Consider the following 26359-nt stretch of genomic DNA (forward strand, 5'->3'; position numbering starts at 1 on the left):
CATCAGTCAAGCTTCCTCTCGTATTGGAGGGAGAGGTCCTGCACCGTGGGGACCTGATCTTAGAAGAGCTCAATAGATAGCACCTAGTTGGGGACAGTAAGGCCTAGAGAGTTCAGGTGTCTCCTCCAAGGTCACAGTGTAAGCTAAGGGTAATTTGGGGACTGGAACAACAGACTTCCTGTCCTTCTCATGTCTACGGGCCTCGGACCGGGTGGGCACTCCTGCTCGCCTCCTGCTCAGGTCTCCGCTTCAGGAGGGCGGAGGGTACCCGCGTCAGACGCTCCTGCGCCCAGCGCATCTCTCCCTACTCCGCCCCTTGGGATCCTTTAAGAGGCGGGGCTTGGCTGCCAACCGCGGCCCCGGCAAAAGGCTGGGACTTTACTCCCGCGGCGGCGAACGAGTCCGTGCTCTGTCTGCTGCCGCAACCGCCGCGCCCAGAGCCTGGGCCACGATGAGCGGCAGAGTCGGCGATCTGAGCCCCAGGCAGAAGGAGGCACTGGCCAAGGTGAGCCCTCACCCCGTCCCGGCCCGGCCCCGCCCCGGGCGATGGACCCCATCCTCTGGCGGCAGCGGGCTGGGAAGGGGCTGGATGGGGGGCGAGCGCGGGTCTGCGGCGAGCGGCGGAAGGAGCGGCAGCCACAGCACCGAGCGGTCCGCGGTCGCCCCCTCCCTCGCTCCCCTCCGTCCGCCGAGGGGACCCCGGGGAAGTTTGGTCGTCCCGGCCCCAGCCGCGAGCGAGCCCTTGGCGCTGCCACCTGGGAAGAAGTGGTTGCTTGGAAGCCCACGGAGGCAGCTGAGGGCACAAAGGCAAAGTTCATTCTCGGGACTGGCAGCCGGGCCCTGGGGGCAGGGGCAGGGGCAGGGCCCTAGGTTTCCTCCCATTTCCGGGAGGTTTTCCTCTTGCAGGGGCAGTGGCACGATGGAAAGGGCCGGAGGGCTTCTTAGGAGACTTGGATGGCTCCTGCTCTGGCACCAAGTCTCTCAGCGACCTTGGGCAAAACCGGTCCTTCTCTGTTCGCTCCTTGAGGAAAGGAATTGAGGAGGTTGGACCAGATGATGTGGAAAGGAGCAGCTTCAAGTGCAAAGCCTAGGATCCTACCGGTGACTGACTGGGTTGGGGCTAGTTTGAGTTGAGACCAGCTCCCCACCCCGTCCTGCAACCCAGGCCCCTCCCTCAACCCAGGCCCCTCCCGGGCTGGGGACTTGGGGCTGATGCTCTTCAAAAGGCAAGGAGGTAAGCCTAGCTTTGCCTTGGCGCCTGGGCGGAGGAGGGGGCAACAGTTCCAGAGCCGGACCCTCTCCCACCAGCTGGATCTCCCCTGCTGCCCTTGGGGAGAGAGGGAAGGTTGGCTGTTCTTGGAGCTGGAGCTGTTTGGGTCCAGTCTTAGGTCTGGAGCCTCCACAGCAGTTTTCCATTGCTGAGAAAGTGGTGGAGGGGGCGGGTGGCAGGTGTCTTCTGCCGTGGTAGTGGGGCAGAGGCTCCAGTCCCATGGAGGCCTTGCCCCAGGCTGGGCCTCCCCATCCCAGGGAGGCCGGGTAGGGAGGTTTCAGATTTTACTGCTGACCTGCAGGGGAAGTCAGGCAGAGAAGGGATTAGGTGGTGATTAAACTAGATATCAGGGGCTGGGTAGTGTCCTTGGTAAGGGGTGGCTTCATGCCAGTCTCCCTGGGGGTCTGGGAGCTGTTTGGGGGATGGGATGGTTTGAGGCCCTGGCTGACCTAGGCAAGGGGCAGAGGTGGCGGGTCTTCATTGATCCTCTCTGTGGCTGCCCTGTAGGTCACTGACTAGGGAAAGGTGAGTGGCTGGGAGCAGGAGGCTTGGGGACAGCACAGCACGTGGGGGCATGCTCACCTGCAGGGTAATGAGCAGTTGGAGGGGGCGTGGCCATCCTTGGGGTCACTGTCCAGCTCTCTTGTTTGGCACTCCCTACACTTTCCCCCTTCATGACTTCTGGCTGGAACTCTTCCCTCCACCTGGATTGCCCTCCTTCCTCCTCCTGCTGCCTTTGGAGTCCTTCAAGCCCAGCTCAAATGTCATTTTTTATATGAAGTAGTGTGAGACCACCCTCTTCCTGGCCCCAGTCAGCATCAAACTCTTCCTTCTCTCTGCTCCCTGGACACATTGCTCACCATTCCATTACTAAGGGGACAGGCCATGGTGGAAAGAGTGCAGGCTCTGGCCTGGGACAGACCGGGGTTTGCATCCCAGCTCTGCTGATTACTAGCTGTCGACCTTGGGCATGTTACTTGGCCTCTCTGAGCTTTAATTACTTCATCTGTAAAACGGGAGCAGTAATATCTCTAGAAGAATGAATAAGCACCGAGGTCGGTGCTGGGCACACGGGGAATGCTTGGTAAACTTACGCTTTTGCTGTGGCACACCCCAGAGTGTCTACTGTGGCGGTTAGCTGGGGGCTGTTCTGCCCAGCCATCACACTGGAGCGTGTAAGTGCGCACAGCCAGGCAGGGGCAGTGTCTTACTCCCTTCTCACCTCCTCCTGCTACTCAGCTCCCACCAGCATGACCGACAGAGTGTCCCACGCTGCTCAGGTGCTCAGCCAGTGTCTGCAGAGTTGACCCGTGTTGAGCAGGGGTCCAGCAAAAACCTCTATGGAGAGTCCCGGGCAGAGGGCGGTCAGGGTGGGACCTGCTACTCACCCAGCTGCCTCTCCCTACAGTTTCGGGAGAATGTCCAGGATGTGCTGCCCAGTCTGCCGAATCCAGATGACTATTTTCTCCTGCGCTGGCTCCGAGGTGAGGAAAAAGGGGCTGCGGGAGGCTGGGGCAGGGGCTTGGGCTGGGGAACAGAATAGCACCCTCTGGAAACCCTGCCCCAGGCAATCTCAGAATCTGGAGTATTCAACCTTCAGAACCAAAAGCGTTCTTGGCAATGATATAACCTCAACCCTCCTGTTGGATAGATAACGACACTGAGGCTCAGAGAGGTGAGGTAACTTGCCCCAAGTCGCACAGTGTTGAACTGCAGGCAGGGAGAGGACTATAGCCAGGTCAGCTGACTCCCAGCCCGGTGCCCTTTCCATCCACTCGATGAATCTACTCTGCCGATGGATGTGGGGAAACAGGTTGAGGAAAAGCCAAGAAAGGCCCCAAGCTTGTGGGAAGTTGGAGGCAGAGCCAAGCTTAGAACCAGAGTCTTGGCCCGTGGGAGAGACTGGCCCTCTCTGTGGCAGCTTGAAGGAGGGGCAGAATGCACGGGGAACACGGTGGGTGGGGTTCAGCCTGACCTAGGTTAACAAAACTCCCCTCAAGCCATCATCTGGCTCCATGGCCCTGAGGTCCATTCCAGCTCTGCCCTGGCCTGGCTCTGGTACCTGGTCCAGGGGTGAACATCTGTCTGAGGCTCCTCTCTGGGAGAGCTGGATGAGACAGGGTGCCCTGCCTATGGCAAGATGGGACGTGACCGTGCTATGCCCGTGATGATGCAGTGTACACGTTTCTACTAGCATCAGGGTCAGACTCAACCCCATGTTGCAACTCCTGAAATCCTTCTGTTCTTTTCTTTCTCCTCCTCTCCTGTGATTCAAGTCATGTGCCACCCTCTCTGGTTCTTGTGACACACTTTTTTTTTGGCTTTGTAGAAACTTTATTGCCAGACATAGAAATAATAGAGAAAATTCCTCTGTGTTAGATTAACAGAGATTAAATCGTGATAACAGAATCAGAGCCCAAAATATTAAAGTATAAGTCATGGCCAATTACTTATTTATAGACACAGACACACACATGTATACCCTGCGAGTCTTGGGACAGGGGAAGAGATGTATTTTCCTTTTCTGTCCAGAAACTGAATAGAGCTGGCACACTCTTGAGAGGCTGATAGCTAGCAGGCCCCCCAGAGCAGACCCTGTGTGCCTCTGAAAGTGCCACTTGCCCTTTTCCCCCTAAAAAGCTGTGAACTCCCCCCACCCCACCCACTCAGAGAGGGTGGAGAGGCAGCAAAGAGGCGGCGGTGGAGTCAGTCCAGAGCTGGAGGACATTTTGGCCCAGCCTTTGCTGAAGGGCTGTAGCTGGAAGGGGGCGGGTGGGGAGAGTGGGCAGACAGCGCTGCATTAAAGGGCCAGCTGCAAGATGATCAAACAAACTACCCAGCTACTGTGAGGTGGGGGAAGTGTGGTTTCAGAGAGCTGTTGAATTGAACAGCTTCGCAGCTCTTTTTTTATCTGAGAGAGGGCTGGCCTGGGGCCCTGGTTTCCCAGGCACCCCAACTCCCCAGTCCTGGGATAACCCCTCTCTTTGCAGGAATATAGAAGAGTGCAGTTATCCTCATTTGCCAGATGAGAAAACTGAGGCTCAGAGAGGAGAGGGCACTTAGCTGAGGGCACACAGCTAATGCGAAGCAGAATCAGGGCAGAAACCTAGGGCCCCTGATTCCCAGGCCATCGTCCTCTCCAGTAAGCCACAGCTGCCTCCTGAAACCAAGCTCTGCCTCTTCAAACCAAGGAAATATCTCCTCTGCACTTTATTGGTGCCTCACATTTCCCTGGGCAGGAGCTCAGGCCTGGTCAGACTCTACTGTGAATTTCAATTAGGGTTTTTGTCGCCTTGCTTTTCTTTTCTTTTCTGTTTTTGCCATGCCGCACAGCTTGCGGGATTTTAGTTCCCTGACCAGAGATTGAACCTGGGCCCTCGGCAGTGAAAGCTCGAAAGCTCGGTGTCCTAACCACTGGACCACCAGGGAATTCCCCCTTTTTTTTTTTTTTTTTTTTTTTTAGAGAAACCTTTTCTTTTTCTCCTTTTCATCTAAAGGAAACATTTGCAAGGCACATGCCAGCCGAATGTCTTTGGCTAATCTAGGTGTGAGTGAGCACTGGGTTCTTCCCTTTCTCGAGTGAGCACTGGGTTCCTCCCTTCCCCCGACACGGGCTTGGCTTTCTGCTGGGCCCCAGGCCCGAGAGCAGGCACACAGATCACTGCCTCCCCCCGAGTGGGCCTGAGCTCTGGGCACCCCAGCGAGGGGGCTCAGATGGCAAGATAAAACGAGGAGGTGGAGGAAACCTGTGAGCCTGGCAGAGCAGGTCTGAGTCTCTTTGTTTTCCAGGACAGGAAGAGATCAAATAAGAACCCAGGACAGCTTGCTCCCAGGCCGGCCTCTCTGGCAGTGCCCTAAGCCATGCTTTGAGCTGCCCCTGACCAGGGCGGCAGGAGCCCTGGAGAGGCATCAGGCCGGTACTGCCAGGGGCAATGGAAACTTGGGGAGGGCCCTAAAAGACCCTGGATTTTGGACCCCAGCAGCTAAAGGTTAACTGGAGAGCCTCCCTGAGATAAGGGGGCCCGAAGTTCACCACCACTCCTGTTCCCAAGGAAGATGACTCTCCTCACAGTTGGGCGTGTCCCTCCCATGGAGGATTCCCACTTTCAGGTCCAGCTGGGCTACCCCAACATGATAGCATGGTGCCTTGCATCTTCCAAGTGTTTCTAGCTCACTGGATGATTTGGCCAGAGATGTGCAGTATCTTGTCCAAGGTCAAACAGGAAGAAGGTGGAAGGGCTGAGATGCAAACCCAGATTATATTCCTCTGAAAGCTGCCCCCTGCTGCTACAATGGCATGTGAAGGGTGACCATGAGAAGGAACTTCCCAAGAGGGAAGGCTGCTCATTCCTGCAAACGTGTGTCTAGCACACATGACAGGGTATGGCATTGGTCAAATCTCTTGTCGTATCCTTGAGTGCAGGTGAGTGGACTGCATTTCAGGACAGCAGAGTCAAGGCATGTGCTCGGCCACTTCCGAAGAGCAGTGATTAAGGGGCTGGTGACAGTCCAGAGGGCAGCCTGTCTGGCCCAGGTTCCAGGGCTGTCAGCAGATCTGGATGTCAATCAGACCCACAGAGGACATACAGCTGGGAGGGACAGTTCATAGGTCAAATGGCAAAATTGGTCAGAATCTGGATCTCAGAAACTCTTTAAAAGATGAAATGCAGGGGCTTCCCTTGTGGCGCAGTGGTTAAGAATCCGCCTGCCAATGCAGGGGACATGGGTTCGAGCCCTAGTCTGGGAAGATCCCGCATGCCGTGGAGCAACTAAGCCCATGCGCCACAACTACTCAGCCTGCGCTCTAGAGCCCATGAGCCACAACTACTGAGCCCGTGTCCCACAACTACTGAAGCCCGTGTGCCTAGAGCCCATGCTCCACAACAAGAGAAGCCACCACAATGAGAAGCCTGCGCACCACAATGAAGAGTAGCCCCTGCTCACTGCAACCAGAGAAAAGCCTGCCTGCAGCAACGAAGACCCAACACAGCCAAAAATTAAAAAATTAAAAAAAAAAAGATGAAATGCAGCTGGCCATAACAAGATGAAATCTGATAGGGATAGATCCAGAAAACCACCTCTCAACCTATGGGGTAGAGGATTCATAAGCAGCACAGGTGAAAAGGATTTGGGGGTTTCAGTTGACTGTAAGCTTCGCCTGAGTTAAGGGCCTGGCCTGTTGCCGAGAAAGTTCTTAGGCTTAATTGGAGAAGGGTAGGCAACACCTGTGCTCTGGACCACACACTTCAAGAGGGGCACTGGCAAACTGGAAAACATCCAAAGGGAAGTTGATGGACTTGAAACCAAGCTTTGAAGGATGGTTAAAGGATCCATGGACGGGCAGCATGATAGCAGGGAGCACTCAGGGTGGCAGCACAGAATTTGCGAGTATTGGAAAGGTGGTCACGTGGCTGAGGAAGCACCCCCGCCCCTCCTCTCTGAATGTCTCTGTAGAGGGTCTCTGCTCAGTACAATAGTGAGGGCTGTGTGCAAATGGCAGCTTGGATTGTTTGGGAGCAGATGGCCTTGGCGGGCAGGGAGGTCTTTGTGTTCAAGTTTGAGCAGGACAGCATGTCAGGGTTTGTACATGAAATTGAGTTGAGCCAGGTGAACTCTAATTCTGAAACTTTCTGGGAACCCTGGGAGGATGAGGGCCCTCTGTGTCCCCCTGGGGTATGCATGGGTCCTCTGAGGATATGGCAAGGTTGACTGGAGGCTCATCTCCCCTCCATCCTACTGGAATGTTCTGCCAGTCCTGCCCCAGATTATGCGGCAGCTGTATTCATCTTTGAACCGCAGGTCAAGCTCTCAGGACTGGATGTTAGACCGTGGAGGAGATTAACTTTGTGGAAGGAGAAGGGTAAATGATAAGGGGGCCCAGGGTTTGCTTTCCCTGACAGGAGATAAGACCCTTCACCTGATTGCATCCACTAGGGTAAAACTCTTTTGACCCTGAACTTGCAATGCTGCCCCCACCTGCCCTGAACCTTGACCTGCTTTCCCCACAAGCCCAGGGGCTGTGGTGCTCTAGAAGCAGTGAATGTCCTCACATTAGCTTCTATATGTGGGGTGATCTGAGAGTCAGCAGGCGTTTCCGCACAGGAGCAGGGAAATCTTCCCATCCTTGGCGCCCAGGCTGCTATCCTAACCCTGACCATGTTTCCCTGTTATAGCAAGAAGCTTTGACCTGCAGAAGTCTGAGGCCATGCTCCGCAAGGTGAGACCCATTTGGCTCCGAAGCCCACTGTTGCCTCCATTTCTGCCCATCAGAATCACGCCGTGCTTGGACTTCTGTCCACCCCCTCCCACCCCAATCACCGCCTGTGGCTTATGTGACATATCTGAGTATTAGCCGACCCGTACTGCCTTATCCTCCAGGACAAAGTGCATTCCCTTCCCTGGAAACAGAGCTTTCATAGTTCTGGGCCAGCCAAGAATTATAATCTGTTCTGCTGAGATCTCTGAAACAGGCACTTCCTTCTTTTCCATTCCTGCTGGTTGCCTTCTCGTGACTTACCTGTGGTCCGGTGGTCTGTTCGTGCTGTCACCCATTGCTAGATGCCTGTTAAGGACCACCCCCTCCCCGCCCTGCTTTTTTAAAGCCCTCGTGTGTTTGCAGCATGTGGAGGTCCGAAAGCAAAAGGACATTGACAACATCATGAGCTGGCAGCCTCCAGAGGTGAGAACAGATTATCCCGCCCCACACCACGTGAGGTCTGTTAGACCCATGATCTGTATCCTGGGTCTATGGGACTGGGACCCTCAGAGGAAAGGTCTGACAATGCCAAGTCATTGAATGAGTATCCATTGGCACCCAGGGGCGGATGAACCCAGAGGAAGGCCCTGGACACCGGGAAGGTATGGCTGCCCGGGGCCTGCTGACCAGGCACCCCCATCTCTGTCTGGGCCCAGGTGGTCCAACAGTATCTCTCAGGGGGCATGTGCGGCTATGACCTGGATGGCTGCCCCATCTGGTACGACATCATTGGACCTCTGGATGCCAAGGGTCTGCTCCTCTCAGCCACCAAACAGGACTTGGTCAAGACCAAGATGCGGGACTGCGAGCTGCTTTTGCGGGAGTGCGCCTGCCAGACCGAAAAGGTGAGGGGACCAGCACGGCTGAAGAGGAGTTACGCCCGGTGGAGGTGGTCACGCAGAAGTGTGGGTGTCACACGTGGCTTTAAGGGCAGCTTTAGGCCCTGATGTTTAGGTTTCATAGACCAGTGAAATTGCAAAGTTTTAGGGACTGATCTATGTCCCTAATTGTCATAATTAACCCACCAAACTATAGGGACGGCATTGTCCCAGAATAAAGGGCCGTCCTTTAATTGGGTAAAGTTTAGCTTCATAGAAAACATGCTACGTTATCATTACTTTTCTTCCTTTATCTGGGCACCAGAGGAATCCTTGTCAGGGACCACCCTATCCCTGGACAAGTATTTGGGTGCCGCTGGTGTCAGTGAGCTCAGATTCTGTGCTTCCCTAACTCTGAATTCAGACAAAGCTAAGGACAGCTAATTCTCTTACTGGAAAAAGACTGAAGAGCGAGGCGGAGCTGCCATGGTCCTTTCCCCTGCCCTCCTCCTCAGCAGTCGTAAAGATCCAGTGAGACCATGTGATACGTTTGGGGACATTTCAACATTGTCATCCACATTCACTGAGAACCTAGTGTGCGCAGAGGCCCTGTGGGGCTGGGCACGCAGAGAAGCGTTAGAGATGCACCTTAAGGGCTTAGGTTGGATAGAGAGCATCTGTGCCTGCGAGATGAGTGGCTGCACGGGGTGCAGAGGACGAGGGGGGCCACCGGGTCAAACTGCAGAACAGGAGCAACTTCAGATGTAATCTAAGTTCACCCAGCTGTTTACTGGATGAGAACACGGAGATCTAAACGGGAAGGGTGACTTGTCTAGGCCGCAGTTCCGGCCTGGGGTAATTATCTCGATTCGGAAAACCCTAGGTACGGCCCTGCCGGATCTGGTTGCAGTATGGGTGCAGGGTACAATCAGCACTTTCCCTGAACCGGGGTGGGCTTCCGTGTGTGTGTTGTGTGGGGGGCAGCCTGATGTGACTTTCTGTTCCTCTGTCCCCTGCAGACGGGGAACAAGATAGAGACCATCACCCTGATTTATGACTGTGAGGGGCTTGGTCTCAAACATCTCTGGAAGCCAGCTGTGGAGGCCTATGGAGAGGTGAAGGCCAGGGCTCGGGGGTGGTGGAGGGTGAGAGGTGAGGGTCGGGGGGTGGGTTGGGGGGGTGGGTCCCTCTGCTAGGAGGCCCTGTGGGGTGGGGGAAGCCAGAGGAAGAAGGGCCTCCCTCCCTGGCACAGAGTTCTGAGCCCACTGGATTCTTTCCACAGTTTCTCTGCATGTTTGAGGAAAATTACCCCGAAACACTGAAGCGTCTTTTTGTCATTAAAGGTAAGTTGGCAACTACCTGTGATGAAGCCCAATGGGAAAGAGGGGCCAAAAATATTACTGGGACAGATTAAGGAGAGTGAAATAGAGTGAGCCGAAGTCAGGGGTGGAGGGTGGGGTCTTAGGACCTGTTCAGAAGACCGACCCATGATGTACGCAGACCACTTTGTAATTCACAAAGCTTTTAGTATTCGTTACCTCCTTTGAGCCACCGAGCCCCGTGAGAAAGGAAGACCATCCCCCCTGTACAGACAGGAAAGCCGAGCCTCACATAGGGCTGCCTGTGTGGGCTCCACAGCACCAGCGAGTGCATAGCCAGACACTGGGGGCTATGGTGGACACTGTTAGGGACAGAGTGGGGACTGCTCCTGGCCTCACATGGCCTGGTCTCTGTTCCAGCCCCCAAGCTGTTTCCTGTGGCCTATAACCTCATCAAACCCTTCCTGAGTGAGGACACTCGTAAGAAGATCATGGTCCTGGGGGGTGAGTAGCCCAGACCCTCCTCCACTCCACGGCATGGCTGCAGCCCCGCTGGGGATGGCATTAGAGAGCCAGAGCTGCCGGGGCGAAGGCTCCCTCTGCTGGTTTGGGAGCAGTGGGACCCAGGAGCAGGCTGGGCCCTAGCAAGGGGCTTCCTGTCTGTTTTCCTAAGAACTCTTTCTCTCAGACACTCCGGGGAAATTCAAAGATGAATGGAATGCAAGTCCTTGTCCTCAATAAGCTTGCAGTGAAACAGGAGACTTTTAAGAGAAAGCTAGGACACAAACTAGAAAAGGCATAGATGGACTTCCCTGGTGGCACAGTGGTTAAGAATCCACCTGCCAATGCAGGGGACACGGGTTCGAGCCCTGGTCCAGGAAGATCCCACATGCCATGGAGCAACTAAGCCCGTGCACCACAACTACTGAGCCTGCGCTCTAGAGCCTGCGAGCCACAACTACTGAGCCCGCGTTCCACAACTACTGAAGCCCGCGTGCCTAGAGCCCATGCTCCGCAACAAGAGAAGCCACCGCAATGAGAAGCCCGCGCACTGCAATGAAGAGTAGCCTCTGCTCACCGCAACTAGAGAAAGCCCACGTGCAGCAAGAAAGACCCAATGCAGCCAAAAAATAAATAAAATTCCTTTAAAAAAAAAAAAAAGAAAAAAAGAAAAGGCATAGATGCGGCAGAGAAGGGAGGTCACAGGAGCAGAGGTTGCTTTCAGTTGAGGGCAAGTACGCATGGATTCATTGGATGGGCACCTGCTGTGTGCCTGGCCCTGGACTAGGTAGGTGTCAAGGCCACAGAGGTAAGACAGAGTCCCTTGAAGAGCTTGTGGCCTCTCGGAGAAGGGAGACACAAACAGATGTATATCAGCGCAAGATGTTACGTGTAAAAGAGAGGAGGTGAAAAGCCCATGGGAACACTGAGCAGGGGCACTCACCCCGCCCAGCCTGGGGAGGGGGCGATGCCTCCCTCACCTGCGAGCTATGGAATGAGTAGGGTAGCCAGGTGAAGCAAGGCAGGAAGCTGTTGGGCAGAAATAAGAACAATGAGCAAAGATCTTACACACCATGGCACGGGCAGCTGAAGAGGGCACACGGCAGGGTGTGCGAGAGATGACGTGGAGAGGGAGCCAGGTGCCAGGAGCTGGGTCACAGAGAATCCAGGGCACTGTGTCGGGAAGCTGGGACACAACTCCACCGGCCACTGGGCACCAGAGAGGAGTTCCTGAGCCGGGGCAGGGGGTGGGGTACAGGACCTGATTCTCAGGACAGATACCAGTTTGTATACCGTGGCCACAGCCCACGTACCAGGTGTTGCAAGCCTGAGCCACGGCGGGGGCTGTAGGGACGGAGAGGAGAGGATGGATTTCAGACTTTCGTAGGAAGTGGAACAGCAGAACTCAATTGACTGGATGTAGGAAGGGAGGAAGAGAAATCTAGAATGGCTCCCTGGTATCTGGCATGAGTGACAGCATTGCAGTCATTCTGATGCAGTTAGTTCCACTGGGGAATAATACAGTCAGAAGGAAAGGCTTGAAGTTGAGTTCTAGGAGTCTGTGAGGTGTACACATGTTGGGGATGCCTGGGCCTGAAGCTTAGCAGCAAACTCCAGTCTGGAGATTTGGAGTTTTAGATAGAGACAGCAGCTAAAACCTTGAGAGGAGGTAAGACTGCCCACAGAACAGAGGCTGAAGCCTGGGGAATATCCAGGCTCAAGGGCATGAAGAGAAAGAGGAGCCCACCAGGGAGTGAAGAAGCGATTGCGAGGTTGGCGGGGAAGAGAGCAGACGGACACTGGATAGGCACGGCAGCAGGAGAACATCAGGGGACGAGGGGAAGCCAGCAAGGAAGACCCATGGGAATCAAGCCAGCCAGGGACAGGCAGGAGTCGAGTTTGGCTGGAGCGTGATGTGGGGTGGTGGGAGAAAAGCCTAGAAAGGGAGATTGGGACTGGCTCGTGGACGGCTTAATGCCACCTGTGGAGTTGAACTGGGGGTAGGGAATCCTGAAGGTTTCTGAATGTTCACCTTCAGGCACCACACTGAAAGTGGAGGTTTTCCAAATGTGTGCTGAGCCTGGGTGTGGTGCAAAGCAGTCTGGAAAGCACAGGACTTCTGGGTGCTGGTCCTGGCTCTAGTGCAACAAATTCTGTCCTTGTAGCCTCAGTTCCTCTCTGTGAGATGGGAAGAATCCTCCTGGCCTTATTCCAACCCTCCAGCTGAACTGGGTGAAGAAACAACGTCTGAGGAAAAGGCTCTAATGATTTTTGGCTTTTCTGTGGCTCCCACCCACCATGAGCATGAGCCAGTTCGGTTTCCTGGCAGCGGGGCTGCAGAGGAGGTTCAGTCAGTTCCCCCACCCACACCTGAAACCCTTTCAACCAAACCCGCCTCGGGCTGGGAAGGTACCGGATCTTCAATAGAGGAGGGGAGAAATTCACCCTGGGCTGGTCACTGGTACTCAGCACAGATTAAAGCACCCCTGGAGTTGCATGGTCTCAAGTCCCTAGAAATCTGAAGGCTGGGAGACCCTGGACCATCCCTGTGGGTTTACGGGCAGCACCAGCCACAGAGGATGCTCGGTGGTACCCTGTGACCTGGAGCTGCTCTCTATATCTGGTCTCTGTCGTCAGCAGGGAAAGGTTTCCATCCAGTATCAAAATATTGTCCTTGGCTGATACTTGTTTAGGAATCTGGCAGAGAAATGGATCTCAGCCTTGGTTGCACTTGAGGCAAACTCTCCTAGTCAGGAAAGGGCTTGGTTATTTAAAGAGAAAAAAAAAAAAAACCAAATCACTGGTAGCCAAACAGCCTACAAAACAAGAGAAGTGAAACTGTGGCTGGGGTAAAGCCAAGGGAGCCCATTTAAGGGGTCGGTCTACAGTGATGCATTCATTCAATAAATCACGAGTGAGCACAGTAGGTGACAGTGGTCATGCCCTCACGCTCAGTCTAACTAGGGCAGATCATGTTGACTGCCCTCCTGCCTGCCACATGCGCTGTTCCCTCTGCGTGGAATGCCCTCCCCTCCTTTCTTTGTTCCCTCCTGCTTGCACTTCAAATATTTGTATCCCCTCTTCCTGGGAGTGATAATACACTCTCATACAGGTACGGCATTTTACAGTTTACAACGAACACCCTCTCAAGTACTTAGTTCACTTCACTCCCACCATAACCTTGCAGGGCAGGAGGAACTAGGCTCAGAATGAAGTGATTTATTTGCCTCAGGTTGCTTCGCTGGCCAGAGGCAGTGGGGACAGGACCTCTGTCTCCTGCTTCCTGGTCCAGAACAGGGCAGTCATCTGGGTGACAGCTCTTCTTGAACCCCCTGCAGAGCTGTGCGCACGTCCTGTGCTTCCAATGCCCATGTTCTGTGTGCGGGGGCAGACAGGTTTTTTCTGCCTCTTTTGTGTAGACTGCCAGGGCTGTGATGAACTCCTGCCCTGGTGGTGATCCTTTTCTCTCCTTCCTTCCCTCTCCTGCCAGCAAACTGGAAGGAGGTTTTACTGAAATATGTCAGCCCTGACCAGCTGCCTGTGGAGTATGGGGGCACCATGACGGACCCTGATGGAGACCCCAAGTGTAAATCCAAGGTATGGGCTGCCAGGGGCCGGAGGTGACCAGAGACACCTGGCTCAAATGCACATTCCAGCTCACTCCGTGCTCTGCTTCTAGATCAACTATGGGGGTGACATCCCCAAGAAGTATTACGTGCGAGACCAGCTGAAACAGCAGTACGAACACAGTGTGCAGATTTCCCGGGGCTCCTCCCACCAAGTGGAGTATGAAATTCTCTTTCCAGGCTGCGTCCTCAGGTAGGGTTCTGGACCCTTCCAGGAGACCTGAGCCTTCTGGCCATAGGTGCTGGCGGTGGGCTGGGGTGGGAGAAGCCCTGGTGGCAGGACCCCAGAGAGGGAACATGCAGACGGAATCACGTCTAAGTGGGTGGGTGTCCCCTGCAGGTGGCAGTTCATGTCGGATGGTTCGGACATCGGTTTTGGGATTTTCCTGAAGACCAAAGTGGGGGAGCGGCAGAGGGCAGGGGAGATGACAGAGGTGCTTTCCAACCAGAGGTACAATGCCCACCTGGTCCCTGAGGATGGGACCCTCACCTGCAGCGATCCTGGCATCTGTAAGTCTCTCTGTCTTGGCTCGAAGCCCCTGCTCTAGCTGTTTGCCCGGGAGGTCCCTCTTTCTCCATGGATTTAAGTTCTCACACTGTTAGAACTAGAAGTGGAGCTCCATCAGTTTCAACCTCTCTTGCATAGGTGAGGAAACCTAGGCCTGGAGAGGTGAGATGACAGGCTCAAGGTGACCTGGTCCAGGTGTAACTGGGGCTGTGACTGCCATTAGACATTTCCTGGGGATGCGCCCTCCCCAGACATCAGAGAGGCAGAACACGTTACGTAGGTGTAGGGATCACAGGGTGAGCAGAGTGCTGACAAACCTAGCCTTGACTCTGCTGAACTTCACTCATCTCCAAGTTGATCAAAAAATGGCCACAGAACATGAACAGGAAGTTTACCCAAGAGGAATAAGAATGGCAAATAGACATCTGAAAAGGTGTTTAACCTCACTTAGCTTTGCAATATCGATTAAATTCCCTTTGACTCAGCAATTCTACCTCTGGAAATTTACTGTACAGAAATATTTACACAAAAACACAAAGATATAGGTACATGGATGTTCCTAGCAGTTTGGGAAACTGATAATAAACTAAATGGCCTTAAGAAGGTCTTGTTAAGTAAATTATGGTCCATCCATATAATGGAATACAGTATACGCATTAAAGAGAATAAACTGACATATAAGATGTCTGATACATGTTAAAAAAAAATAAAGCATGAGACTTAGCATATATGATGTATACTCACTTTGGCTAAAAAAGGTCAAAAGAATTCTGGGGTTGGCCGCTTTTACCTTCTGAGATGGCCCACACTCTGTCTGTGGAGTGTGTTTCTCTAAATAAATTCACTTCTTACCTACCAAAAAAAAAAAAAAAAAGAATTCTGGGGACTCTGCTAATGCTAATGGTGGTAGGAAGCTTAGAGAGGGCTTTCGTTTCTTTATACTGGCCCTGCAAATACAGTTTATGTTACAAAGAACATGTACCACATTTATAAGCAGAAAAATCACATACACACACACACAAAACCCCCATCAAATCTCCAGTTTCCTCTCTGTCTGAGCCAAGGGGCCAGGCATGGAAAATCAGTGACAGCAAGGGCTTTGTCATCAAGCTGAGATGGACTTGACCACTGACTAGTCCTTAGGCAAGTGACTTGGCCTCCTTGAGCTTCAGTTTCCTGATTGATACAATGGGGATCAAATTCTCTACCTCATAGGGACACCTGATGATGAAATGCGATCAGGTCTGTGCAGCACTTAGCGTAATGCCTGCCACGCAGCACTCAGCGCACTGTGGCCACCATTATTATCATTAGGGGAAAACCTGGGGGAGAAGGGCCACTGGGGAGATAGTGCCAGAGATGGGAGAAGCCCTGCGCCCTGTTTTCATGGCAGCACTGCCAGAAGTCTGAACTAGCCCCACAGATGTCTTGGCCTCTGTACTTGTCCACACCATTGCCCCAACCTCAGATCCTGTGTCCTCCCCCACAGCCCAAGCAACCTCAGTCTCCACCGCCCCCTCCTCACATATACTCTGTGGTCTGGCTCCCCAGGGAGGAGAAGTATTCTTGTTAGTGAGCTGTCGGGTCCTGAGGGAGAAGGCGGTATACTGTGTGCTTCATCAAGAACAAGGCTTAGCACCAGCCCAGACACTGTCATCCTCAGAGCATAAAGCATTTTGTACATATAAGCTTGAATTTCTCTTTTAAAGGACAGGGAAGCTGAGGTATAGAGAGGGGATGTTATCTCTCCCACAGCGTAGCCTGCATAGACACCAAGAAACGGAGACAGGAGAGAATCCTAGGGTCCCGGTACAGGATCTCGTGACCACAGACTACCCTAGAGATGATCATGTGACAGAGAAGAGAGTGGGGTCCCAGACCTGGGAAGTAATTTACCCAAACTCAGCAGAGCCCAAACCGTTTTCCAGCGCTGCCCACTACCTCTCTGTAGTACCATGAACCCTTTAACATAATCAGGCTTAGGTTTGCAAATCCCAAATTATAGTTCCCCTTGGATACATTCCCAGATGGAATGTTTATCTGCTTGTGGGGCCTTGACTGGGAGATTCCACTTTTTTTTCTCCCAACTAATATTTCCTGAGGTCCTGAGTGTAGAGTACTCTTCTAGGAAAGAAAAAGATTCAGAAAAAAAGATCTGGAGCGTGCATTGTGGTCTAGAAGAGCTGAAGCACTGTAGGAAGGTTAAACAGCCCCTCTAGGCACCAGAAGACCCGGTTTCTGAGTCCAGCTTTGCCAGTAACTCTCCGAGTGTCTCTAATTAGATTTTGCTCTCTTTTTCCTTAAAATGAGGGGAGTAGGCTAGAGCAGATCTTAATCTGGGGTCTATGATTCTAAATCTTTAGTGATATAGATCTTTAAAGACAGTGATTCTAAATCTTTAAAGACCAAACACCTCCCTTTTATAATAAGTGGTGTCTAATGTCCCCTTTACTACTCTGAAATGAAATTCATAGATATTATAACCACCTACACACATAATTAAAAAGTCAATATACTCTCCTATCTGGAATATAAAAGAAATAAAAGGACACTAAGAATATATATGTTTTCTCAATACATAAATGAGAGGGCACAGTTACCCCCAGCTCCTCCTCTCTTCAGAATGGTGACTTTCCCATTGGGAACCACTGCCCCAGAGGGTCCATGATGGGCTCCATGGGATCTGAAATTGTATGCTTTCATCAGATTCTCAGGGGGGTCAGTTCCCCAACAAAAGTGAAGGAGCCCCAGCCTGGAGGATCTCTGGGGCCTCTACAAGTCTGTGAGTACATGATTAGTGTCAAAATGAACCACTTCCCTCGGGCCTGGGCGTCACAACAGCCCCTTCCTTGTTTCTGAGGGCAGAACATCATGCTAGGCAGAGTCATCTCAATCCTGATGCTTGGTCCAAGGAGCTCAAAGACCTCTTCTCTAGCATGACTGACTCTGGTTGCTAAGGCTCTGTCATCCAGGTCAGAGAGGAAGCTTCCCTCTTTCCAGAGGCACCATTGGTCCTGAAAGACCTCTGGCTCAGAGAGAAAATCAATGACTATTACTCACTTCACACCATGAAGAAAAGGGTGAATGGTGTGTCTGCCCTCAGTCTAAAACTATGCATTTTATCCAGGGGCAGAAAAGGGGAAAGGTTAAATCTCAGGATTAAATGCACAGGGTTTTTTTGGCTGGGAAAAGTTAGAGACCAGGATAGGGAAGGGGCAGAGCTAGTGTTTTTGTTTTCCCACTCTGTTCTTTGGAAGGGGTGTTTGACTGGAATGGAAAAACTTCTCAAAAAAAGAAGGGTTAGATTAAAAGCAGTCTGTTCCTTGGCCAAGGGTTGGAAGCCTTTTCTGCCAACTGCATGCCCATTTTCTCTCCCCAGAGGAAACCACTAACAGATCTTGTGTATTATCCTACCAAATATTTTCCATTCCTTTAGAAGCATTATGTGTTTCCATAATATACAGGACATGTGCCCACCCATATACATTCATAGGAATTATATATGTTATTCAGTGTATATTTGAAGGAATTTTGAAATTGTAAAACTTGTCAATGTAGGTAGACCAAGTAACAAAGCCAAAAAAAATTTTTTTACATATATTAACAAAAATGTTAGAAATGGTTTACAAATTGTTCTGCAACTTGCTTTTTTTAGCCTAAGGATATATTGTCACTAGTTTCCCCAGTCACTTCTATGAAGCTCACCTCTTTCTTTTTATACAGAATAGTATTTCAATAAAAACTTTTAAAGCAATTCTTCTTTGAACATTTTAGTTTTCCTCATCTTTTATTACTACAAATAGGGGTGTATTGAGCATCTTTGTCCATTTATCTTTCTGTGGGGTAAGTTTCTGGTTCAAAAGTTTGCATATTTTGGGCTTCCCTGGTGGCACAGTGGTTGAGAATCTGCCTGCTAATGCAGGGGACACGGGTTCAAGCCCTGGTCTGGGAGGATCCCACATGCCGCGGAGCAACTAGGCCCGTGAGCCACAACTACTGAGCCTGCGCATCTGGAGCCTGTGCTCCGCAACAAGAGAGGCCACGATAGTGAGAGGCCCGCGCACCACGGATGAAGAGTGGCCCCCACTTGCCACTAGCGAAAGCCCTCGCACAGAAACAAAGACCCAACACAGCAAAAATAAATAAATAAATTACAAAACTCCTACCCCCAACATCTTCTTTAAAAAAAAAAAAAAAGTTTGCATATTTTACCTTTTGTCAGAAACTGAACAGGATTAGGCTTTCTAGGGCCCAAGTCAGGCAGCAATGCAGGCCAGAGGGAAATTCCAGCTCCATCCCTTCCTCACTGTGTGACACAGTGACTTTCTTTTTATATAACACAGTACTAATGCTGAACTCAAGAGTTATTGTGAATAATATATATAGATTGCCATACCAGTATTGAGTCACATAAATAGCTGTTGTTACCATTACTATTATTATTATTATAATAACTACTGCTGCAACTAATTCTACTCCCTCCTTTCAAGACCCAGTTCAAGCTCTAACTCCTTTAAAAAGCCTTTCACATGATTTCAGTCTACAGGGCCCCCTCGTTCCAAGCTGTTACAGACGTGACTGTCTCTGCCACTCATCTGGCACTTGGCATGTTCTTATATATTTTTCTCTTCATGAACATATTGTAACCCAGCTAGACTAGGTTTCAGAAGGTGAAGGACCATTGCTTATGCTACCTTCAGCCTCATTACCTACCACACTGCCTTGCTCAGTCAACCAAAATCACTGTGTCCAAGCTCTTTGTCAGAATTGCCTGAATGTCTGTTTTTTCCCCTCCCCTCAGATGTCCTGCGGTTTGACAACACCTACAGCTTCATTCATGCAAAGAAGGTCAGTTTTACCGTGGAGGTCCTGCTTCCAGACAAAGCCTCAGAAGAGAAGATGAAACAGCTGGGGGCAGTCACCCCAAAGTAACGCCTCCTCCCACAGCAGGCCTGGCTCCCTCAGCATCTCCCTGTCAGTTTCTATCCCTTGTAGCAGTCATTTTCCCAGCACTCTGACGCCCAAAGAAACTGGGCTAGAAGAAAGACCTCGGGGCTGGATCTGGGGAGCCTTCATTTCAGAATTAGGAAGAGGGAGACTAGCTGGAGTGGGCCTCCTTGCCTCTCAAATTACTAAGGAGTCCCCAGGGGCTGGGCACCGTGACAGCATCTGTCTTATAAGCTGTGCCAACTTCACCTGTCCAGTGACAGATGAGACAGGGAGGGGGGAACCATGGGGTGGCAGGGAGGAAATTAGGAAAAAGGGGAGAAATTGAGACCTAACACTTCAGGGAAGCCAGCTGCAGGGGAGGAACTTGCTCCCAAATGAACATGTAAGTCTAGATCATAATGAGGAATAGCAAGGTAGCCGGTTGCTAGAGTTATGGTGGGGGTCTGAGGCTCTTCTGAACTTTCTACCCAGGCTAGGATCTTTTAGCTTTTCCCAAGTCTTGGGAGAGGGCCCGAGTCAGCATAGGTCTTCCCTTTCAAGGGTAGACAGGCAGGCCTCTCCCTCGCCTCGAGGAATCCAGCAGTTCCTGGGTCCCACTGGCTGCCTCTTAAATTACTAATGATTGTCAGTGACTCAGCTTCCTGGGACAGTGAGCTTTGGTACCCAGCCACTGTCCTTCAGTGCAAACAAAGCACAGGGAAGTTACCTCCAGGGATCCCAGCTCCGTGAAGGGCCAGGGAGGCTGGCGGTGGGTGTGAGTCCTGAAGCTTCCACCCCTCAGAAACCCAGGCCCTGACCCATCCTGGGGAGATGGTCCGGCCAAGCTGAGGGAGCAGGAGTCAGGGGCAAGGCTGGAACTGACAGGAGGCCCCGAGGCCGCATGGCTCCCAGCCAGACCCCTCAGGAGGATATCCTGACCTTGGTTTACAGCGCTCTGTTAGGAAAAGTAACCAATGAATAAAGAACGTTCAGCGCGCAGGGCGTGGAAGTCAGCGCCTTCCGCCTCGCTCCTCACAGTTACTCACACACGCAAACTTCCGCCGTGGGGTGCCTGCTTCTCCCCTTCAATAAGCGGAGCGCATGCGCAGAAGCCATCTGCTGGTCTCCTTCCGTGCGCTGAAGGCGTCCTGACGGCCTGCTCGCCCCCTGATTGGCCCAGCCGGTGGGCCGTCTTCCGCCATTTTTGCTAAGGGCACTAAGGGTGCACCTGACCATCTTAACGGTCAGGACGGAGACCCCGCCCAACTCGGGCTTCTCAGAGCGCGCCAAATAGTGCGGGACTGGCAAGCGCGCGCAGCGCCTGCGGTGGACCTGGATTGGGAGGGTCAAGGAGAAGCGACGATCACGTGACTTTAGGGACCGTCTCCTAATTCCGCGCAGGCACTGCCAGTGTTTCTGGGGTTGAGGATCACTGAGTCGCGATCCCAGCTTCCTGCGAGATCACAGTTGACCTGGCTGCCCTACATGATCCTACAATGATGAAGACTCCCAGGGCTGAAACCAGGGACCTCAACAGGGAGGCTGTGACCTTTATTTGATGATAATAAAGCTAATTCTTTAATGAGCGCCTCCTGGGTACCAGGCAACAGCCCTGTGTTTATCACCTTATTGCAAGGATTCAAGGAATTAATACATTCAGAGCGCTTAGAAAGCCTGGTACAAGTGTACGCTCAGTAAATTTTGGCTACTCTTGTTTCTTACAGGCGTGGCTGACAGTTCATAGGCGGCACAACTAGCATTTGAACCCAGGACTGCCTGTCTTTAAAGGCTGGGCCTTTGCTCGCTGGTACCCCCAAAGGATTCACAGAGCTTTAGTGAAGTGCACTTATTCCTCACATGGGTAAACTGAGGTGCAGCAGGGGAAGAGTTTACTCTTTAGTAATCAATAACCCCACGTCCTCTCATTCTGTTCTCATTTCCCTGAAGTCTTGTACCCCAACCCCGTTTCCCTGGCCTCATTCGTTCATTCGTGGTCCTGCCCCGAAGAGGCTCGGTCCAGTTAGACTCCAGTGCTTGATAGATGAGCATGGGGTAGGGACTCCTAAGAGTCCAAGCATCCATATCACCAGGGTTCTCACCATTCGCTCCCCCAGCCTCATTTACTCAGCTCACCTTAGGAGCATGGGAACTGGAGCTGCACTGCCTGGAGTCAAATGCCAGCCTCACTACTCAGCAGTTATATGTCCTGGGAAAGTGATCTATTAATATTTTTCCTGTGTCTCTATTACTCATCGGTAAAATGGGGGGGGGGGGGGCGGTGTCCCAGGCTGGTGGGAGGGTTTAAAGAAGTAATCCATCTAGAGTCTTTAGCCAATGGTCTGGCCGGTAGTAAACTCAATAAATGACGACTGTATAATTAATCTTCGAAAGCGTCCCAGGACTGAACCAGTCCTGTTGCCCAATTAACAAATGAATAAAGTGAGGCACAGAGAAGTTACAGGCTCTTGCCCGAGGTCACAGAGCCAAGAAGTGTAGCATCCCGTATTTGAACCTCCGTCTCTTTGGTTCCAACACTACAGCCAGTGCTGGAAGAGGATCGTGCCAACCGCTCGACTCTAGAGAAAACGTGAAGAAAATTAAGCTGTAAAACTCAAACCTGGGAGAGGGGCTCCGGTGCGCGGGGGGAATTTGCAGACGCTCCCTGCTGGCGGGGACTATATGACCTATGCTTCAGTTGGGGACCTTCGGCTCAGCTCGTCCCGACGCTGCGAACGGGAGTGCTGGTGGAAGCCGAGGCGGTAGTACACGCTGCAGCGACTGAGGCCAAGGAGGAAGCACCATGTCCGAGCCGCCCCCGCGGGGGGCCGAGCGCGACCTTTTCCGGGACACGTGGGTGCGGTACCTGGGTGAGCGCGGGGCAGGGGGACAGCGGCCCCTACACCACGTGTCTGGGGAAGCAGGGGTTGCCAGACGCCGGTCAGGGACCTGGAGAAGGTGGGAGGATCTTAGTTCTCATTCAGCCAGGGAAGAGACTGGGCTCAGAGAGGGTTCTGAACTTCCTCAAGGTCACACAGCTCTGGTATTCCCAGCCCTGCCCTCGGGGTTTCTGCTGGTCAGACTCCCAGGTGGAAGCCGCAGCTCAGGTAGGAGGATGGAACCAGGTGATCGGATCGCCTTCTGTGGCATGCCTGGCACAGGCCTGTGGAGTCAGGGCATCTGGACTCTCATCTTGGCTCCTCCCTGGCTCTGAGCCTGTTTCCTCCTCAGCAAAAAGGGATGAACGCAGGGTCTCGCTCATTGGGTGGTAATATTAAGGGTAGAATGAGATAAAGTACATAAAGGCCTGGCATATGGTGAGCCCCTGGTCAGTGGGGCTGCCTTTAGTCTCTCTCACTGCCTGTTCGGCCATCAGCTCAGATGCTTCTAGAACCCAGGCTGTGAAGGCAAGTGAGTGATGAGAACGGTGTCTGCGCTCAGCTCTTCCACGAGGGGAGAGTTGGGGTGGGCATCATGAGTGCCATTTTATAGGCTGGGAAACTGAGGCTCAAAGGGGTAAAATTACTTGTCTAAGGTCACCCAGCTACTGCTCAGCAGAATGACATAAGAACCAGCTCACTCAAGTGCTCCCTTGTGGAACAACCCAAAGGCTCAGGAATTAAATATCCCCTCCCCACCAGGCTACGCCAATGAGGTGGGGGAGGCCTTCCGCTCCCTGGTGCCTGTATCTGTCGTGTGGCTGAGCTACGGTGTGTCCAGCTCCTACGTGCTGGCTGATGCCATTGACAAGGGCAAGAAAGCGAGAGACGTGAGTGTTAACCTGCCCCTCAACCCCCCACCCCCGTCCACTCCCCTTGTGGTCAGTCCACAGCCTTGCATGTGGTTAAGTCCCTCTGGGACAGTCCGGTCCCCACAACCTGGCCTGGTGGACTCCATACCCCGGTACCGTTTGTAGCATAGTGCACCCTGTCCCCAGCGCAGGTGACGTAATCTATATCCTAGTGCTGGATATGAGTGAGTCCACCCTCAGCCCTGAATTGGTGGAGTCCAGAACCCAACACTAGCGTGGCTCTGTCCCCAACCCCCTTCACTTCCCTCTCCCTGGTCCAGCCTCATGCCCCTTGTCCACAGGGTTTCCCGCCTCTGCCTCTGCTGGATTAAATGTCTCTTGTGCCTGCCAGGTGCCAAGCCCTGAGGCAGGCCGCAGCACCAGGGTGACCGTGGCCATGGTGGACACCTTCGTGTGGCAGGCTTTGGCCTCTGTGGCCATCCCAGGCTTCACTATCAACCGTGTGTGTGCTGCCTCTCTCTATATCCTGGGCACTGCTACCCGCTGGCCTCTGGCTGTCCGCAGGTGGACCACCACCGCACTGGGACTACTGGCCATCCCCATCATCATCCACCCCATCGACAGGTGGGTGCTTCTCCCAGCCCCAGGGATCATCCACCCTACAGGCGGGGATAACCTTTGAGAGGTATGGCGGTGTATCCACTTTTCACAGAGCAGTTGTAGCGGAGGCAGGGCTGGCACTTGGGGCTCCTGAGGTAGAAAGGACAGTCTAGGCCCTTGTCATATGATCTGGCAGGTACTCTGGCCATAAAGGTAGGAGGTGCTATGAGAGTATGGGACGCAGGACAAGTAAATTCCCAGAAAAAAAACTCAGTGTTAGAAAACCACCAGAGGTAGGCAGGAACAGGTGCACCCTGGAAGGGTTGGGTTTTGAGAACTTTTGGTGACAGAAGCCCAACTGAAACTGGGTTAAGTAAAATAGGAATTGATTGTTTCACATAACCGAAAAGTCCAAAGCTATGCTACCTGGAGGCATGGCTGGATCCAAGCACTCAACTGATGTTATTAGGGGTCTGGGTCTCTCTGCTGGCCTTCTCCCTGCCCCACCCCGTGTTGGCTTCAGTCACTTTTCCTTCATGGGAACAGAGATGGCTCCCAGCAGCTCCCAGCTCCCCTCCCCCCAGCTTAGCAAGCCCCATAGGAAGCTTCTTTTTTTTAATTTTTTTTTTTTTTTTTTTTTTTTTTTGCGGTACGCGGGCCTCTCACTGTTGTGGCCTCTCCCATTGCGGAGCACAGGCTCCGGATGCGCAGGCTCAGCGGCCATGGCTCACAGGCCCAGCCACTCCGCGGCATGTGGGATCTTCCCGGACCGGGGCACGAACCCATGTCCCCTGCATCGGCAGGCGGACTCTTAGCCACTGCGCCACCAGGGAAGCCCTTTTAATTTTTTTTGATGTGGACCATTTTTAAAGTCTTTATTGAATTTGTTACAATATTGCTTCTGTTTTATGTTTTTTATGTTTTAGTCTTTGGCCGCGAGGCATGTGGGATCTTAGCTCCCCCACCAGGGATCAAACCTTCATCCCCTGCGTTGGAAGGTGAAGTCTTAATCATTGGACTGCTGGGGAAGTCCCCCCATAGGAAGCTTCTTAATAGTGACAGCAAAAATCCCAAGGAAGGCTGTCATTGGTCCATACTGGACTGGGTGCCCATCCCTGAGCCAGCTTCCCTTTTCCGACCGGCCCGGCTTGGGTCATGTGCCTTCCCTTAGAACCAGAGATGGGGCCAACCCAACTAGATGAACATAGAGTGGGAGGAGGAGTCTTTCTCCTCAGGAACATAGCTGACCTTGAGGTCCTGTGTGAGTCTTTTACCCTCTCTGTGCCTCAGTTTTCCCAACTGAATAAAGAGAGGGTGATGGCTGACACCAGGATGGCACTTGTGTCCTGCATCCAGGAGTCCCTTTCTTAGCCCTGACCTCCTGCCTCCCATTCCCCCATTAGCACCCCTTGGTTGCCTGCTCATGACCCTCCATTGCCCCACAGGTCAGTGGACTTCCTCCTGGACTCCAGCCTGCGCAAGCTCTACCCCTCTGTGGAGAAGCCCAGTTCCTCCTGACCCCACCCCAGTACCTGGCCTGTGGGTTGGCCCACTCCCTGCTCTGTTCCAACTCCCTCCTCCTGCCAGGGGTTGCGGATGCCTGGCTCTCTGGGATCCGAGGCCCTGGCACCTGAATGGGTTTAAGCTGGACGGAAACTGAGAGACAAAGACCTCAGAGCAGCAGCTACGGTGACTCACAGACAGGATCTGAACCCCATCTGCTTCCATGGAATCTGTGATACTGAGTTGGACTGGACTGTGAGTGGGCCCAGCCCTGTCTTTTGACAGGACAATAACATACTCCCATGGAGCGTAAGGAGACTAAGGCCCAGACAAGGCAAGGAATATGGCCAAGATCACTTGGCAAGCTGGGGACTTACAGGATTCCCAACGGCTCAGCCAGGTCACCCCATGGCAGTGTGGCTGACGGAGGAGCAGCAGGCACTTGGAGAAATGCAGAACACTAGTGGGGACCCTGAGGACTGATTCTCTGGCAGCCCCTTCCTGATGCAGGGGCTGCTGGGGTCTAGCTGGAAGGCAGCACAGCCCCCGGTCCAATAAATCCTCAAGAAGTTGAGTTTTCTCCTTTTCTGTTGGGGATGAGCAGGGATGTGGTGATGGGGAGCAGGGCTGGGGGCCCTCAGAGCCAGAGGCCGATGTCTCTGGCAATGCATCACTCACAGTGGCTAGCACTGGGCCTGTCTGGTACCTCCCCACCCATCAATGCCCCCCTGCAGATGCCTGGGGTTCCACCGTGGTGCTGCCAGTCTCCTTTGGGGTAGGCATTGCCCTCTTTCTGCAAGCCTCCTAAAATAACACTGCTGGGAGGGGAGCCTGCTGGGCAGATACCACCTGAGCCTGACTACAGCTCACTCTTCCCTTAGTTCACCCCCTCAAGGTAGCCTCTGTCTCCCTAGAGCTGGCTTGGGAGCCTCCTCTGGGCTTCCTCCATGACTGTGCTGATAGCCTGTAGCGATCTTGGCCTCCCCCTCTGTGAGCTCCTATGGCCAGGGCCTGCATCTATCCTGGAAGCTGCAGCCCCAACTCTCCCCTAGGTCCCTACGCATATCAGCCATGTGGCTTTGAGCCAGCGGGAATTTCAGTGGCCTCTTGGTGAAGTAGGGCTAAGATAGACTCCCCCAACCAGCTTGTGAGAGCTGAAGTGGGAGGTCCAAAGCAGCTGGCACAGAATGGGTAGTTGCCTCCCCTAGGCAGCACAATCCTGCTTCTGCACTGAACCCTCCAGGGTAGGGTTGCCAGACATAGCAAATAAAATAACAGGGT

General features: G+C 52.9%; 2 protein-coding genes across 2 annotated transcripts; both read left to right on the forward strand.

Moving 5' to 3' along the window:
- Window positions 1-371: 371 nt before the first annotated feature.
- Window positions 372-20226, forward strand: SEC14L2 (SEC14 like lipid binding 2). The gene is made up of 12 exons (XM_082667334.1): window positions 372-505; window positions 2679-2754; window positions 7444-7487; window positions 7890-7949; window positions 8183-8371; window positions 9364-9459; window positions 9627-9687; window positions 10084-10167; window positions 13655-13761; window positions 13844-13983; window positions 14131-14300; window positions 19100-20226. The coding sequence occupies exons 1-12, from the start codon at window positions 452-454 to the stop codon at window positions 19228-19230; spliced, it is 1212 nt and encodes a 403-aa protein (XP_082523460.1). The 5' UTR covers window positions 372-451; the 3' UTR covers window positions 19231-20226.
- A 1721-nt stretch (window positions 20227-21947) lies between these two features.
- On the forward strand, window positions 21948-25613 carry MTFP1 (mitochondrial fission process 1). The gene is made up of 4 exons (XM_082668167.1): window positions 21948-22094; window positions 22866-22993; window positions 23367-23599; window positions 25021-25613. Exons 1-4 carry the CDS (start codon window positions 22028-22030, stop codon window positions 25091-25093), a joined length of 501 nt encoding a protein of 166 aa, XP_082524293.1. The 5' UTR covers window positions 21948-22027; the 3' UTR covers window positions 25094-25613.
- The last annotated feature ends 746 nt before the right edge of the window (window positions 25614-26359 follow it).

The sequence above is a fragment of the Grampus griseus genome, assembly GCF_964374135.1.
Source record: "Grampus griseus genome assembly, chromosome: 12".
In the NCBI taxonomy this organism is placed as follows: domain Eukaryota; kingdom Metazoa; phylum Chordata; class Mammalia; order Artiodactyla; family Delphinidae; genus Grampus; species Grampus griseus.

Excerpts from the sequence above, each read along its gene's own strand:
- SEC14L2 (XM_082667334.1), top strand. The coding sequence starts at position 452 with ATGAGCGGCAGAGTCGGCGATCTGAGCCCCAGGCAGAAGGAGGCACTG. Across the intron at positions 2,755-7,443 it reads TCTCCTGCGCTGGCTCCGAG|CAAGAAGCTTTGACCTGCAG; the intron begins GTGAGGAAAAAG and ends TCCCTGTTATAG. Across the intron at positions 9,688-10,083 it reads GCGTCTTTTTGTCATTAAAG|CCCCCAAGCTGTTTCCTGTG; the intron begins GTAAGTTGGCAA and ends TCTCTGTTCCAG.
- MTFP1 (XM_082668167.1), top strand. The coding sequence starts at position 22,028 with ATGTCCGAGCCGCCCCCGCGGGGGGCCGAGCGCGACCTTTTCCGGGAC. Across the intron at positions 22,994-23,366 it reads AGGGCAAGAAAGCGAGAGAC|GTGCCAAGCCCTGAGGCAGG; the intron begins GTGAGTGTTAAC and ends TGTGCCTGCCAG. Across the intron at positions 23,600-25,020 it reads ATCATCCACCCCATCGACAG|GTCAGTGGACTTCCTCCTGG; the intron begins GTGGGTGCTTCT and ends ATTGCCCCACAG.